This window comes from Atractosteus spatula, chromosome 5 (assembly GCF_055471065.1).
Source record: "Atractosteus spatula isolate fAtrSpa1 chromosome 5, fAtrSpa1.hap1, whole genome shotgun sequence".
Taxonomy (NCBI): domain Eukaryota; kingdom Metazoa; phylum Chordata; class Actinopteri; order Semionotiformes; family Lepisosteidae; genus Atractosteus; species Atractosteus spatula.
Window position 1 is genome coordinate 910,959 of NC_142710.1, and position 17,360 is coordinate 928,318.

Sequence of the window (17,360 nt, forward strand, 5' to 3'; positions counted from 1 at the left end):
AAGCCCCTTGAGCCAGCTGGTCCTGAGGCTCACTGACCTGAGCCACACCGACACCAGCCAGCCTCAGGACAGCACTGCTAGAATCAAGCACAGCACAGATCACACAGCCATATCTCACACACTGGGACACACACACAACACTACCTCACACACTGGGACACACACAGAGAGAGGAGCCTCCTGAGCCAGCTGGTCCTGAGGCTCACTGACCTGAGCCACACCAATCAAGCACAGCACAGATCACACATCACACAGCCACATCTCACACACTGGGACCTCCTATCTCCTATCACAGCCTGAGGAACAGACAGTGAGCCTGTCTCTCAATAATAATAATACAGTGTGATCTCCTGTCCCAGCCTGAGGAACAGACAGTGAGCCTGTCTCTCAATAATAATAATACAGTGTGTGATCTCCTGTCACAGCCTGAGGAACAGACAGTGAGCCTGTCTCTCAATAATAATAATACAGTGTGTGATCTCCTGTCACAGCCTGAGGAACAGACAGTGAGCCTGTCTCTCAATAATAATAATACAGTGTGTGATCTCCTGTCACAGCCTGAGGAACAGACAGTGAGCCTGTCTCTCAATTATGCTCCATGTGTCTGCATGTGTAGGTATTATGTCTTGTCTGTAATGTAAATGTCTATATATCTATGTTAATTGTATATGCTTTGGCAACAGTGATTTATTCATTGGTCACATCAAAAAAGCTTTTTGAATTGATATTTGATTTGAGAGTACACTCCAGTACATTAACACTGCACTGAGAGAGAGGGGTTCATACAGACACACTGACTGGACACTCCAGTACATTAACACTGCACTGAGAGAGAGGTTAATACAGACACACTGACTGACTGGACACTCCAGTACATTAACACTGCACTGAGAGAGAGGGGTTCATACAGACACACTGACTGACTGGACACTCCAGTACATTAACACTGCACTGAGAGAGAGGGGTTCATACAGACACACTGACTGACTGGACACTCCAGTACATTAACACTGCACTGAGAGAGAGGGGTTCATACAGACACACTGACTGGACACTCCAGTACATTAACACTGCACTGAGAGAGAGGGGTTCATACAGACACACTGACTGGACACTCCAGTACATTAACACTGCACTGAGAGAGAGGGGTTCATACAGACACACTGACTGACTGGACACTCCAGTACATTAACACTGCACTGAGAGAGAGGGGTTCATACAGACACACTGACTGGACACTCCAGTACATTAACACTGCACTGAGAGAGAGGGGTTCATACAGACACACTGACTGGACACTCCAGTACATTAACACTGCACTGAGAGAGAGCGATCTGACTTCCCCTGTAATATATCTTGTCGCTCTGCTGCGTGCAGACCGTGGCGAGTGAGAGCAGGACGGGGGAAGAGCAGCGCAGGAGAGTCAGCACTGCGGATCGAGAGACTCGCAGACCGCGGCCAGTCAGAGGGCGCCGGGCGGACTGACGGACTGACGGACACACGGACACGCAGCGCCGCCGCAGAGCGACGGGAGAGAACCAGCCCCGCCGACACGGGCCGCGTCCCTTTCCCGCCGCCATTACAGCCACGGAGAAAACACCTTCCCTCTCCACCCCCCCGCACGGACCCGTGGAGCCGCCGGCAGACACGGGCGCCGGAGCCCCCGCGAGCGCGTGTGCCGGACCCGGGGCGGCCAGGCCCGGCTCGGCTCGGAGGGGAGGACGAGGACGAGGACCGGACGAGGCCGGAGCTGTGCGGGTGAGCGCCGAGCATGTCCGCCGCATTTCCGGCCCGCAGGGGCGCCCAGGCGCGCGCAACAGGTGCCGCCGCGCGCCCGCCAACTTCCGCACCGGGGCTGAGCCGAGTCCGCGCGCCGCCATGAGTCCAGTTACTGCTGATCTTCACCCAGTCCGGCTCCCCTCACTACACACCACCAGTGTCATCGCACATCCAGGCGAATCCGAACTAGAAAACCAGGCAGATCGCTTGTCTCTCAATAATCATACAGTGTGTGATCTCCCGTCACAGCCTGAGGAACAGTGAGCCTGTCTCTCAATAATAATAACACAGTGTGTGATCTCCTGTCCCAGCCTGAGGAACAGACAGTGAGCCTGTCTCCCAATAATAATAATACAGTGTGTGATCTCCTGTCACAGCCTGAGGAACAGACAGTGAGCCTGTCTCCCAATAATAATAATACAGTGTGTGATCTCCTGTCACAGCCTGAGGAACAGACAGTGAGCCTGTCTCTCAATAATAATAATACAGTGTGTGATCTCCTGTCACAGCCTGAGGAACAGACAGTGAGCTTGTCTCTCAATAATAATAATACAGTGTGTGATCTCCTGTCACAGCCTGAGGAACAGACAGTGAGCCTGTCTCTCAATAATAATAATACAGTGTGTGATCTCCTGTCACAGCCTGAGGAACAGACAGTGAGCCTGTCTCTCAATAATAATAATACAGTGTGTGATCTCCTGTCACAGCCTGAGGAACAGTGAGCTTGTCTCTCAATAATAATAATACAGTGTGTGATCTCCTGTCACAGCCTGAGGAACAGACAGTGAGCCTGTCTCTCAATAATAATAATACAGTGTGTGATCTCCTGTCACAGCCTGAGGAACAGACAGTGAGCCTGTCTCTCAATAATAATAATACAGTGTGTGATCTCCTGTCACAGCCTGAGGAACAGTGAGCCTGTCTCTCAATAATAATAATACAGTGTGTGATCTCCTGTCACAGCCTGAGGAACAGACAGTGAGCCTGTCTCTCAATAATAATAATACAGTGTGTGATCTCCTGTCACAGCCTGAGGAACAGACAGTGAGCCTGTCTCTCAATAATAATAATACAGTGTGTGATCTCCTGTCCCAGCCTGAGGAACAGACAGTGAGCCTGTCTCTCAATAATAATAATACAGTGTGTGATCTCCCGTCACAGCCTGAGGAACGGACAGTGAGCCTGTCTCTCAATAATAATAATACAGTGTGTGATCTCCTGTCACAGCCTGAGGAACAGACAGTGAGCCTGTCTCTCAATAATAATAATACAGTGTGTGATCTCCTGTCACAGCCTGAGGAACAGTGAGCCTGTCTCTCAATAATAATAATACAGTGTGTGATCTCCTGTCACAGCCTGAGGAACACACAGTGAGCCTATCTCTCTATAATAATAATACAGTGTGTGATCTCCTGTCACAGCCTGAGGAACAGACAGAGAGCCTGTCTCTCAATAATAATAATACAGTGTGTGATCTCCTGTCACAGCCTGAGGAACAGTGAGCCTGTCTCTCAATAATAATAATACAGTGTGTGATCTCCTGTCACAGCCTGAGGAACAATGAGCCTATCTCTCAAAAATAATTATACAGTGTGTGATCTCCTGTCCCAGCCTGAGGGACAGTGAGCCTATCTCTCAATAATAATAATACAGTGTGTGATCTCCTGTCACAGCCTGAGGAACAGTGAGCCTGTCTCACAATAATAATACAGTGTGTGATCTCCTGTCACACCCTGAGGAACAGTGAGCCTGTCTGTCAATAATAATAATACAGTGTGTGATCTCCTATCCCAGCCTAAGGGACAGTGAGCCTGTCTCTCAATAATAATAATACAGTGTGTGATCTCCTGTCACAGCCTGAGGAACAGACAGTGAGCCTGTCTCTCAATAATAATAATACAGTGTGTGATCTCCTGTCACAGCCTGAGGAACAGACAGTGAGCCTGTCTCTCATTAATAATAATACAGTGTGTGATCTCCTGTCCCAGCCTGAGGAACAGTGAGCCTGTCTCTCAATAATAATAATACAGTGTGTGATCTCCTGTCACAGCCTGAGGGACAGTGAGCCTGTCTCTCAATAATAATAATACAGTGTGTGATCTCCTGTCACAGCCTGAGGAACAGACAGTGAGCCTGTCTCTCAATAATAATAATACAGTGTGTGATCTCCTGTCACAGCCTGAGGAACAGACAGTGAGCCTGTCTCTCAATAATAATAATACAGTGTGTGATCTCCTGTCCCAGCCTGAGGAACAGACAGTGAGCCTGTCTCTCAATAATAATAATACAGTGTGTGATCTCCTGTCACAGCCTGAGGAACAGACAGTGAGCCTGTCCCTCAATAATAATAATACAGTGTGTGATCTCCTGTCACAGCCTGAGGAACAGACAGTGAGCCTGTCTCTCAATAATAATAATACAGTGTGTGATCTCCTGTCTCTTAATAATAATAATAATAATATCTTTATCTTCACACTGAATCTCTAGGTTGGGATCACTGTTGAAATATAGAAGACTAGCCAGAGGGGGGTTGGTTTCGATTTTTTTTTAAAATACGATTTGTTTTCTAACGGCTCCATCGTGAGAGACCCCACCCCACGCACCCGGGTGAAATCCACGGGAAGTGTCTGTCAGCATTTTGCCGCCTCGCCCCCACACATCGATGTGGAGCTGAATAAAATCTTATTTCTGAACAGTAACGCCACGGGTCATTGAGGAGAGGGGAGAGGACACGGGCGGAGGGCCGCGTGTGGCTGAGGCAGAAGTGCAGGAAGTGGACACGAGTGGGACCCTGAAAGTTCGCGGGTGGGAGCAGTGACGTCCTGAGTGAGTAGAGTATTTCAGTGTTCACTGATCACATAATTCACATCCCTGGCGCCCCGTCTGTGACCCAGTGGTACCTGAAGCGTCGCGGGTGGGGGGCTGTGACGTCCTGAGTGGGTACGGTATTGACTGAAGGCGTTACTCGCGCCGCGCGGGAGGCGGGACAGGCCGAGTCCCGCCCGAGGCGCGGACAGGCGTGGGGAAACTCGCTTTCACCCCCGCGAGTCCGCGCAGCGATCTGTCGTGGGCTGCCGTGGGAGGAGGAAGAGGAGGGAGGGGGGGACGCCTCACCGACGGGCCACCCACTCACACACTCACCCTCTGTTGGGGGGTCGGGGACGAGCCGCGGAGAAGGAGCTGCAGCGCCACTGACGAGCGTCCGAACCGCCGAACCGCCGAACCGGGCCGGAACCCAGACCCTCAGCCTCGGAGCGACAGCCGCCGGCGTCACGTGATGCGCTGGCGGGAAGTTTGTGGCTGCCGGCCTCGCGACTCGTTTCTACCCGCTGGGCGGGGCGTTTGGTCACTTCCGGGGCGGGGTTTTAGGGTCTCTCACCGCTGATTGGAGGAGGACATGGAGAAAATATTTTCACTGTTGTACTTTATTACAGATCAGGTCAACAAGTCCAAGACAGAGAGAGGGGTTAATAAACACACTGACTGGACACTCCAGTACATTAACACTGCACTGAGAGAGAGGGGTTCATACAGACACACTGACTGGACACTCCAGTACATTAACACTGCACTGAGAGAGAGGGGTTCATACAGACACACTGACTGGACACTCCAGTACATTAACACTGCACTGAGAGAGAGGGGTTCATACAGACACACTGACTGGACACTCCAGTACATTAACACTGCACTGAGAGAGAGGGGTTCATACAGACACACTGACTGACTGGACACTCCAGTACATTAACACTGCACTGAGAGAGAGGGGTTCATACAGACACACTGACTGGACACTCCAGTACATTAACACTGCACTGAGAGAGAGGGGTTCATACAGACACACTGACTGGACACTCCAGTACATTAACACTGCACTGAGAGAGAGGGGTTCATACAGACACACTGACTGGACACTCCAGTACATTAACACTGCACTGAGATAGAGGGGTTCATACAGACACACTGACTGACTGGACACTCCAGTACATTAACACTGCACTGAGAGAGAGGGGTTCATACAGACACACTGACTGACTGGACACTCCAGTACATTAACACTGCACTGAGAGAGAGGGGTTAATACAGACACACTGACTGGACACTCCAGTACATGAACACTGCACTGAGAGAGAGGGGTTCATACAGACACACTGACTGACTGGACACTCCAGTACATTAACACTGCACTGAGAGAGAGGGGTTCATACAGACACACTGACTGACTGGACACTCCAGTACATTAACACTGCACTGAGAGAGAGGGGTTCATACAGACACACTGACTGGACACTCCAGTACATTAACACTGCACTGAGAGAGAGGGGTTCATACAGACACACTGACTGGACACTCCAGTACATTAACACTGCACTGAGAGAGAGGGGTTCATACAGACACACTGACTGACTGGACACTCCAGTACATTAACACTGCACTGAGAGAGAGGGGTTCATACAGACACCCTGACTGACTGGACACTCCAGTACATTAACACTGCACTGAGAGAGAGGGGTTCATACAGACACACTGACTGACTGGACACTCCAGTACATTAACACTGCACTGAGAGAGAGGGGTTCATACAGACACACTGACTGGACACTCCAGTCCACTACAGTCGTGCATGCAGAAGTCATAATCACACGGTTTCTTCATTTTTAATGAATCGCAGTCTTCCGTCACTCAAAGCCACTGGTGGTTGCGTTTCGCGAAATAGGCGCCCCCCGCGCGCACCTGCTTCATAAAAGAAGCTTTTTTTTGTCCTGAGGATTGGTGGGTGGTGAGGGAGGGGGGGGGACGCGAGTTGAAAGGAAGCCTTTGTGCGCCGAGGCAGTGAATCAGAGTGAGCGGCGATGCTCACCCGACTGTGCCCTGAGCGCCTTTGTGCGTCTCCTCCGCCATTCAGCGCCTTTTAAACAGAGCTCGAGCTGCGGAGCGCCTCGCGGGAGCCCAGCGGAAGGAGGGGCGTGGTTAGCGGGCTGTCAGTCATGGTCCGTCTGCAAATGGGAGCCGTGTTCGTGGGCGTGTGGCCCCGCCCCCGAATGGCCTCTTCTATGACACGCTCTCGGTGATCAGAGAGGTGCGCGGTCGCGGGTGACTTGTACAGTACGTGCGTGTCTTTAGAAAGCCGAGGGGTCTCTAAGCCGAGCATTATGAAACACATGAGACAGTTCATAATAATTGTACAGGTCTGCCTGTGTCCAGTTTCTGTGTCCAGGCTGTGGTCACTGAGCCTGTCCTCTCTGGACAGCCAGGTCTGCCTGTGTCCAGTGTCTGTGTCCAGGCTGTGGTCACTGAGCCTGTCCTCTCTGGACAGCCAGGTCTGTCTGTGTTACCCAGTGTCTGTGTCCAGGCTGTGGTCACTGAGCCTGTCCTCTCTGGACAGCCAGGTCTGTCTGTGTCCAGGCTGTGGTCACTGAGCCTGTCCTCTCTGGACAGCAAGGTCTGTCTGTGTTACCCAGTGTCTGTGTCCAGGCTGTGGTCACTGAGCCTGTCCTCTCTGGACAGCCAGGTCTGCCTGTGTCCAGTGTCTGTGTCCAGGCTGTGGTCACTGAGCCTGTCCTCTCTGGACAGTCAGGTCTGTCTGTGTCCAGTGTCTGTGTCCAGGCTGTGGTCACTGAGCCTGTCCTCTCTGGACAGCCAGGTCTGTCTGTGTTACCCAGTGTCTGTGTTCAGGCTGTGGTCACTGAGCCTGTCCTCTCTGGACAGTCAGGTCTCTCTGTGTCCAGTGTCTGTGTCCAGGCTGTGGTCACTGAGCCTGTCCTCTCTGGACAGCCAGGTCTGTCTGTGTTACCCAGTCACTGTGTCCAGGCTGTGGTCACTGAGCCTGTCCTCTCTGGACAGCCAGGTCTGCCTGTGTCCAGTGTCTGTGTCCAGGCTGTGGTCACTGAGCCTGTCCTCTCTGGACAGCCAGGTCTGTCTGTGTTACCCAGTGTCTGTGTCCAGGCTGTGGTCACTGAGCCTGTCCTCTCTGGACAGCCAGGTCTGTCTGTGTCCAGTGTCTGTGTCCAGGCTGTGGTCACTGAGCCTGTCCTCTCTAGACAGCCAGGTCTGTCTGTGTTACCTAGTGTCTGTGTCCAGACTGTGGTCACTGAGCCTGTCCTCTCTGGACAGCCAGGTCTGCCTGTGTCCAGTGTCTGTGTCCAGGCTGTGGTCACTGAGCCTGTCCTCTCTGGACAGCCAGGTCTGCCTGTGTCCAGTGTCTGTGTCCAGGCTGTGGTCACTGAGCCTGTCCTCTCTGGGCAGCCAGGTCTGCCTGTGTCCAGTGTCTGTGTCCAGACTGTGGTCACTGAGCCTGTCCTCTCTGGACAGCCAGGTCTGTCTGTGTCCAGTGTCTGTGTCCAGGCTGTGGACACTGAGCCTGTCCTCTCTATCTCTATCTGTCACATGCCACATTCACTATTTTATTTTTTTTTTCAATCTGTTAAACTCGGCAAAAAATATTAATCACACATTAAAATGTGCAGAAATACAGTGTGTCATGTTCAAGTTTGTACATAGCAGAGGTTGTGTTCACTAGTGCACAGTGAGAGACTGTGAATAGAAATAGATGAATGAGTATAAATACAGTCTGCAGTGCACAGTGACAGTGTGAATATAAATAGATGAATGAGTATAAATACAGTCTGCAGTGCACAGTGACAGTGTGAATATAAATAGATGAATGAGTATAAATACAGTCTGCAGTGCACAGTGAGAGACAGTGTGAATATAAATAGATGAATGAGTATAAATACAGTCTGCAGTGCACAGTGAGAGACTGTGAATATAAATAGATGAATGAGTATAAATACAGTCTGCAGTGCACAGTGAGAGACTGTGAATATAAATAGATGAATGAGTATAAATACAGTCTGCAGTGCACAGTGACAGTGTGAATATAAATAGATGAATGAGTATAAATACAGTCTGCAGTGCACAGTGACAGTGTGAATATAAATAGATGAATGAGTATAAATACAGTCTGCAGTGCACAGTGAGAGACTGTGAATATAAATAGATGAATGAGTATAAATACAGTCTGCAGTGCACAGTGAGAGACTGTGAATATAAATAGATGAATGAGTATAAATACAGTCTGCAGTGCACAGTGAGAGACTGTGTGAATATAAATAGATGAATGAGTATAAATACAGTCTGCAGTGCACAGTGAGAGACTGTGTGAATATAAATAGATGAATGAGTATAAATACAGTCTGCAGTGCACAGTGACAGTGTGAATATAAATAGATGAATGAGTATAAATACAGTCTGCAGTGCACAGTGAGAGACTGAATATAAATAGATGAATGAGTATAAATACAGTCTGCAGTGCACAGTGAGAGACAGTGTGAATATAAATAGATGAATGAGTATAAATACAGTCTGCAGTGCACAGTGAGAGACTGTGAATATAAATAGATGAATGAGTATAAATACAGTCTGCAGTGCACAGTGAGAGACAGTGTGAATATAAATAGATGAATGAGTATAAATACAGTCTGCAGTGCACAGTGAGAGACAGTGTGAATATAAATAGATGAATGAGTATAAATACAGTCTGCAGTGCACAGTGAGAGACTGTGAATATAAATAGATGAATGAGTGTAAATACAGTCTGCAGTGCACAGTGACAGTGTGAATATAAATAGATGAATGAGTATAAATACAGTCTGCAGTGCACAGTGAGAGACTGTGAATATAAATAGATGAATGAGTATAAATACAGTCTGCAGTGCACAGTGAGAGACTGTGTGAATATAAATAGATGAATGAGTATAAATACAGTCTGCAGTGCACAGTGACAGTGTGAATATAAATAGATGAATGAGTATAAATACAGTCTGCAGTGCACAGTGACAGTGTGAATATAAATAGATGAATTAGTATAAATACAGTCTGCAGTGCACAGTGAGACACTGTGAATATAAATAGATGAATGAGTATAAATACAGTCTGCAGTGCACAGTGAGAGACAGTGTGAATATAAATAGATGAATGAGTATAAATACAGTCTGCAGTGCACAGTGACAGTGTGAATATAAATAGATGAATTAGTATAAATACAGTCTGCAGTGCACAGTGAGAGACTGTGAATATAAATAGATGAATGAGTATAAATACAGTCTGCAGTGCACAGTGAGAGACAGTGTGAATATAAATAGATGAATGAGTATAAATACAGTCTGCAGTGCACAGTGAGAGACAGTGTGAATATAAATAGATGAATGAGTATAAATACAGTCTGCAGTGCACAGTGACAGTGTGAATATAAATAGATGAATGAGTATAAATACAGTCTGCAGTGCACAGTGAGAGACTGTGAATATAAATAGATGAATGAGTGTAAATACAGTCTGCAGTGCACAGTGACAGTGTGAATATAAATAGATGAATGAGTATAAATACAGTCTGCAGTGCACAGTGACAGTGTGAATATAAATAGATGAATTAGTATAAATACAGTCTGCAGTGCACAGTGAGACACTGTGAATATAAATAGATGAATGAGTATAAATACAGTCTGCAGTGTACAGTGACAGTGTGAATATAAATAGATGAATGAGTATAAATACAGTCTGCAGTGCACAGTGACAGTGTGAATATAAATAGATGAATGAGTATAAATACAGTCTGCAGTGCACAGTGAGAGACTGTGAATATAAATAGATGAATGAGTATAAATACAGTCTGCAGTGCACAGTGACAGTGTGAATATAAATAGATGAATGAGTATAAATACAGCCTGCAGTGCACAGTGAGAGACTGTGAATATAAATAGATGAATGAGTATAAATACAGTCTGCAGTGCACAGTGAGAGACAGTGTGAATATAAATAGATGAATGAGTATAAATACAGTCTGCAGTGCACAGTGAGAGAATGTGAATATAAATAGATGAATGAGTATAAATACAGTCTGCAGTGCACAGTGACAGTGTGAATATAAATAGATGAATGAGTATAAATACAGTCTGCAGTGCACAGTGAGAGACTGTGAATATAAATAGATGAATGAGTATAAATACAGTCTGCAGTGCACAGTGACAGTGTGAATATAAATAGATGAATGAGTATAAATACAGTCTGCAGTGCACAGTGAGAGACTGTGAATATAAATAGATGAATGAGTATAAATACAGTCTGCAGTGTACAGTGACAGTGTGAATATAAATAGATGAATGAGTATAAATACAGTCTGCAGTGCACAGTGAGAGACTGTGAATATAAATAGATGAATGAGTATCAATACAGTCTGCAGTGCACAGTGAGAGACTGTGTGAATATAAATAGATGAATGAGTATAAATACAGTCTGCAGTGCACAGTGAGAGACTGTGAATATAAATAGATGAATGAGTATTAATACAGTCTGCAGTGCACAGTGAGAGACTGTGAATATAAATAGATGAATGAGTATAAATACAGTCTGCAGTGCACAGTGAGAGACTGTGAATATAAATAGATGAATGAGTGTAAATACAGTCTGCAGTGCACAGTGAGAGACTGTGTGAATATAAATAGATGAATGAGTATAAATACAGTCTGCAGTGCACAGTGAGAGACTGTGTGAATATAAATAGATGAATGAGTATAAATACAGTCTGCAGTGCACAGTGACAGTGTGAATATAAATAGATGAATGAGTATTAATACAGTCTGCAGTGCACAGTGAGAGACTGTGTGAATATAAGTAGATGAATGAGTATAAATACAGTCTGCAGTGCACAGTGAGAGACTGTGAATATAAATAGATGAATGAGTATAAATACAGTCTGCAGTGCACAGTGACAGTGTGAATATAAATAGATGAATGAGTATAAATACAGTCTGCAGTGCACAGTGAGAGACTGTGTGAATATAAATAGATGAATGAGTATAAATACAGTCTGCAGTGCACAGTGAGAGACAGTGTGAATATAAATAGATGAATGAGTATTAATACAGTCTGCAGTGCACAGTGAGAGACTGTGAATATAAATAGATGAATGAGTATAAATACAGTCTGCAGTGCACAGTGACAGTGTGAATATAAATAGATGAATGAGTATAAATACAGTCTGCAGTGCACAGTGACAGTGTGAATATAAATAGATGAATGAGTATAAATACAGTCTGCAGTGCACAGTGAGAGACTGTGAATATAAATAGATGAATGAGTATAAATACAGTCCACAGTGACAGTGTGAATATAGATGAATGAGTATAAATACAGTCTGCAGTGTACAGTGACAGTGTGAATATAAATAGATGAATGAGTATAAATACAGTCTGCAGTGCACAGTGAGAGACAGTGTGAATATAAATAGATGAATGAGTATAAATACAGTCTGCAGTGCACAGTGAGATACTGTGAATATAAATAGATGAATGAGTATCAATACAATCTGCAGTGCACAGTGACAGTGTGAATATAAATAGATGAATGAGTATAAATACAGTCTGCAGTGCACAGTGAGAGACTGTGAATATAAATAGATGAATGAGTATAAATACAGTCTGCAGTGTACAGTGACAGTGTGAATATAAATAGATGAATGAGTATAAATACAGTCTGCAGTGCACAGTGACAGTGTGAATATAAATAGATGAATGAGTATAAATACAGTCTGCAGTGCACAGTGAGAGACTGTGAATATAAATAGATGAATGAGTATAAATACAGTCTGCAGTGCACAGTGAGAGACAGTGTGAATATAAATAGATGAATGAGTATAAATACAGTCTGCAGTGCACAGTGAGAGACTGTGTGAATATAAATAGATGAATGAGTATAAATACAGTCTGCAGTGCACAGTGACAGTGTGAATATAAATAGATGAATGAGTATACAGTCTGCAGTGCACAGTGAGAGACAGTGTGAATATAAATAGATGAATGAGTATAAATACAGTCTGCAGTGCACAGTGAGAGACTGTGTGAATATAAATAGATGAATGAGTATAAATACAGTCTGCAGTGCACAGTGACAGTGTGAATATAAATAGATGAATGAGTATAAATACAGTCTGCAGTGCACAGTGACAGTGTGAATATAAATAGATGAATGAGTATAAATACAGTCTGCAGTGCACAGTGACAGTGTGAATATAAATAGATGAATGAGTATAAATACAGTCTGCAGTGCACAGTGAGAGACTGTGTGAATATAAATAGATGAATGAGTATAAATACAGTCTGCAGTGCACAGTGAGAGACTGTGAATATAAATAGATGAATGAGTATAAATACAGTCTGCAGTGCACAGTGAGAGACTGTGAATATAAATAGATGAATGAGTATCAATACAGTCTGCAGTGCACAGTGAGAGACTGTGTGAATATAAATAGATGAATGAGTATAAATACAGTCTGCAGTGCACAGTGAGAGACTGTGAATATAAATAGATGAATGAGTATAAATACAGTCTGCAGTGCACAGTGACAGTGTGAATATAAATAGATGAATGAGTATAAATACAGTCTGCAGTGCACAGTGAGAGACAGTGTGAATATAAATAGATGAATGAGTATAAATACAGTCTGCAGTGTACAGTGACAGTGTGAATATAAATAGATGAATGAGTATAAATACAGTCTGCAGTGCACAGTGACAGTGTGAATATAAATAGATGAATGAGTATAAATACAGTCTGCAGTGCACAGTGACAGTGTGAATATAAATAGATGAATGAGTATAAATACAGTCTGCAGTGCACAGTGAGAGACTGTGAATATAAATAGATGAATGAGTATAAATACAGTCTGCAGTGCACAGTGACAGTGTGAATATAAATAGATGAATGAGTATAAATACAGTCTGCAGTGCACAGTGAGAGACAGTGTGAATATAAATAGATGAATGAGTATAAATACAGTCTGCAGTGCACAGTGACAGTGTGAATATAAATAGATGAATGAGTATAAATACAGTCTGCAGTGCACAGTGACAGTGTGAATATAAATAGATGAATGAGTATAAATACAGTCTGCAGTGCACAGTGACAGTGTGAATATAAATAGATGAATGAGTATAAATACAGTCTGCAGTGCACAGTGAGAGACAGTGTGAATATAAATAGATGAATGAGTATAAATACAGTCTGCAGTGCACAGTGAGAGACAGTGTGAATATAAATAGATGAATGAGTATAAATACAGTCTGCAGTGCAGTGAGAGACAGTGTGAATATAAATAGATGAATGAGTATAAATACAGTCTGCAGTGCACAGTGAGAGACAGTGTGAATATAAATAGATGAATGAGTATAAATACAGTCTGCAGTGCACAGTGAGAGACAGTGTGAATATAAATAGATGAATGAGTATAAATACAGTCTGCAGTGCACAGTGAGAGACAGTGTGAATATAAATAGATGAATGAGTATAAATACAGTCTGCAGTGCACAGTGACAGTGTGAATATAAATAGATGAATGAGTATAAATACAGTCTGCAGTGCACAGTGACAGTGTGAATATAAATAGATGAATGAGTATAAATACAGTCTGCAGTGCACAGTGAGAGACTGTGAATATAAATAGATGAATGAGTATAAATACAGTCTGCAGTGCACAGTGACAGTGTGAATATAAATAGATGAATGAGTATAAATACAGTCTGCAGTGCACAGTGAGAGACTGTGAATATAAATAGATGAATGAGTATAAATACAGTCTGCAGTGTACAGTGACAGTGTGAATATAAATAGATGAATGAGTATAAATACAGTCTGCAGTGCACAGTGAGAGACTGTGAATATAAATAGATGAATGAGTATAAATACAGTCTGCAGTGCACAGTGAGAGACTGTGAATATAAATAGATGAATGAGTATAAATACAGTCTGCAGTGCACAGTGAGAGACAGTGTGAATATAAATAGATGAATGAGTATAAATACAGTCTGCAGTGCACAGTGAGAGACAGTGTGAATATAAATAGATGAATGAGTATAAATACAGTCTGCAGTGCAGTGAGAGACAGTGTGAATATAAATAGATGAATGAGTATAAATACAGTCTGCAGTGCACAGTGAGAGACAGTGTGAATATAAATAGATGAATGAGTATAAATACAGTCTGCAGTGCACAGTGAGAGACAGTGTGAATATAAATAGATGAATGAGTATAAATACAGTCTGCAGTGCACAGTGACAGTGTGAATATAAATAGATGAATGAGTATAAATACAGTCTGCAGTGCACAGTGACAGTGTGAATATAAATAGATGAATGAGTATAAATACAGTCTGCAGTGCACAGTGAGAGACTGTGAATATAAATAGATGAATGAGTATAAATACAGTCTGCAGTGCACAGTGACAGTGTGAATATAGATGAATGAGTATAAATACAGTCTACAGTGCACAGTGACAGTGTGAATATAGATGAATGAGTATAAATACAGTCTGCAGTGTACAGTGACAGTGTGAATATAAATAGATGAATGAGTATAAATACAGTCTGCAGTGCACAGTGAGAGACAGTGTGAATATAAATAGATGAATGAGTATAAATACAGTCTGCAGTGCACAGTGACAGTGTGAATATAAATAGATGAATGAGTATAAATACAGTCTGCAGTGCACATTGAGAGACTGTGAATATAAATAGATGAATGAGTATAAATACAGTCTGCAGTGCACAGTGACAGTGTTAATATAAATAGATGAATGAGTATAAATACAGTCTGCAGTGCACAGTGACAGTGTGAATATAAATAGATGAATGAGTATAAATACAGTCTGCAGTGCACAGTGAGAGACTGTGAATATAAATAGATGAATGAGTATAAATACAGTCTGCAGTGCACAGTGAGAGACTGTGAATATAAATAGATGAATGAGTATAAATACAGTCTGCAGTGCACAGTGAGAGACAGTGTGAATATAAATAGATGAATGAGTATAAATACAGTCTGCAGTGTACAGTGAGAGACTGAATATAAATAGATGAATGAGTATAAATACAGTCTGCAGTGCACAGTGAGAGACTGTGAATATAAATAGATGAATGAGTATAAATACAGTCTGCAGTGCACAGTGAGAGACAGTGTGAATATAAATAGATGAATGAGTATAAATACAGTCTGCAGTGCACAGTGAGAGACAGTGTGAATATAAATAGATGAATGAGTATAAATACAGTCTGCAGTGCACAGTGAGAGACTGTGTGAATATAAATAGATGAATGAGTATAAATACAGTCTGCAGTGCACAGTGAGAGACTGTGAATATAAATAGATGAATGAGTATAAATACAGTCTGCAGTGCACAGTGAGAGACAGTGTGAATATAAATAGATGAATGAGTATAAATACAGTCTGCAGTGTACAGTGACAGTGTGAATATAAATAGATGAATGAGTATAAATACAGTCTGCAGTGTACAGTGACAGTGTGAATATAAATAGATGAATGAGTATAAATACAGTCTGCAGTGCACAGTGAGAGACAGTGTGAATATAAATAGATGAATGAGTATAAATACAGTCTGCAGTGCACAGTGAGAGACTGTGAATATAAATAGATGAATGAGTATAAATACAGTCTGCAGTGCACAGTGAGAGACTGTGAATATAAATAGATGAATGAGTATAAATACAGTCTGCAGTGCACAGTGAGAGACAGTGTGAATATAAATAGATGAATGAGTATAAATACAGTCTGCAGTGCACAGTGACAGTGTGAATATAAATAGATGAATGAGTATAAATACAGTCTGCAGTGCACAGTGACAGTGTGAATATAAATAGATGAATGAGTATAAATACAGTCTGCAGTGCACAGTGAGAGACTGTGAATATAAATAGATGAATGAGTATAAATACAGTCTGCAGTGCACAGTGAGAGACTGTGTGAATATAAATAGATGAATGAGTATAAATACAGTCTGCAGTGCACAGTGAGAGACTGTGTGAATATAAATAGATGAATGAGTATAAATACAGTCTGCAGTGCACAGTGAGAGACTGTGAATATAAATAGATGAATGAGTATAAATACAGTCTGCAGTGCACAGTGACAGTGTGAATATAAATAGATGAATGAGTATAAATACAGTCTGCAGTGTACAGTGACAGTGTGAATATAAATAGATGAATGAGTATAAATACAGTCTGCAGTGCACAGTGAGAGACTGTGAATATAAATAGATGAATGAGTATAAATACAGTCTGCAGTGCACAGTGAGAGACAGTGTGAATATAAATAGATGAATGAGTATAAATACAGTCTGCAGTGCACAGTGACAGTGTGAATATAAATAGATGAATGATTATAAATACAGTCTGCAGTGCACAGTGACAGTGTGAATATAAATAGATGAATGAGTATAAATACAGTCTGCAGTGCAGTGACAGTGTGAATATAAATAGATGAATGAGTATAAATACAGTCTGCAGTGCACAGTGAGAGACAGTGTGAATATAAATAGATGAATGAGTATAAATACAGTCTGCAGTGCACAGTGAGAGACTGTGAATATAAATAGATGAATGAGTATAAATACAGTCTGCAGTGCACAGTGAGAGACTGTGAATATAAATAGATGAATGAGTATAAATACAGTCTGCAGTGCACAGTGAGAGACAGTGTGAATATAAATAGATGAATGAGTATAAATACAGT

At 42.9% G+C, this 17,360-nt stretch overlaps 1 protein-coding gene across 1 annotated transcript in view; it reads left to right on the forward strand.

The window, feature by feature from the left end:
• Positions 1 to 1,496: 1,496 nt before the first annotated feature.
• Positions 1,497 to 17,360, forward strand: part of LOC148833246 (uncharacterized) — a gene marked incomplete at its 5' end in the record, with an annotated part of 31,031 nt that continues 15,167 nt past the window's right edge. The window contains one exon of the mRNA XM_088917931.1: positions 1,497 to 1,758. Within this exon, the coding sequence (XP_088774057.1) occupies positions 1,497 to 1,758 (262 nt within the window). The remainder of the gene's footprint in view (positions 1,759 to 17,360) is intronic.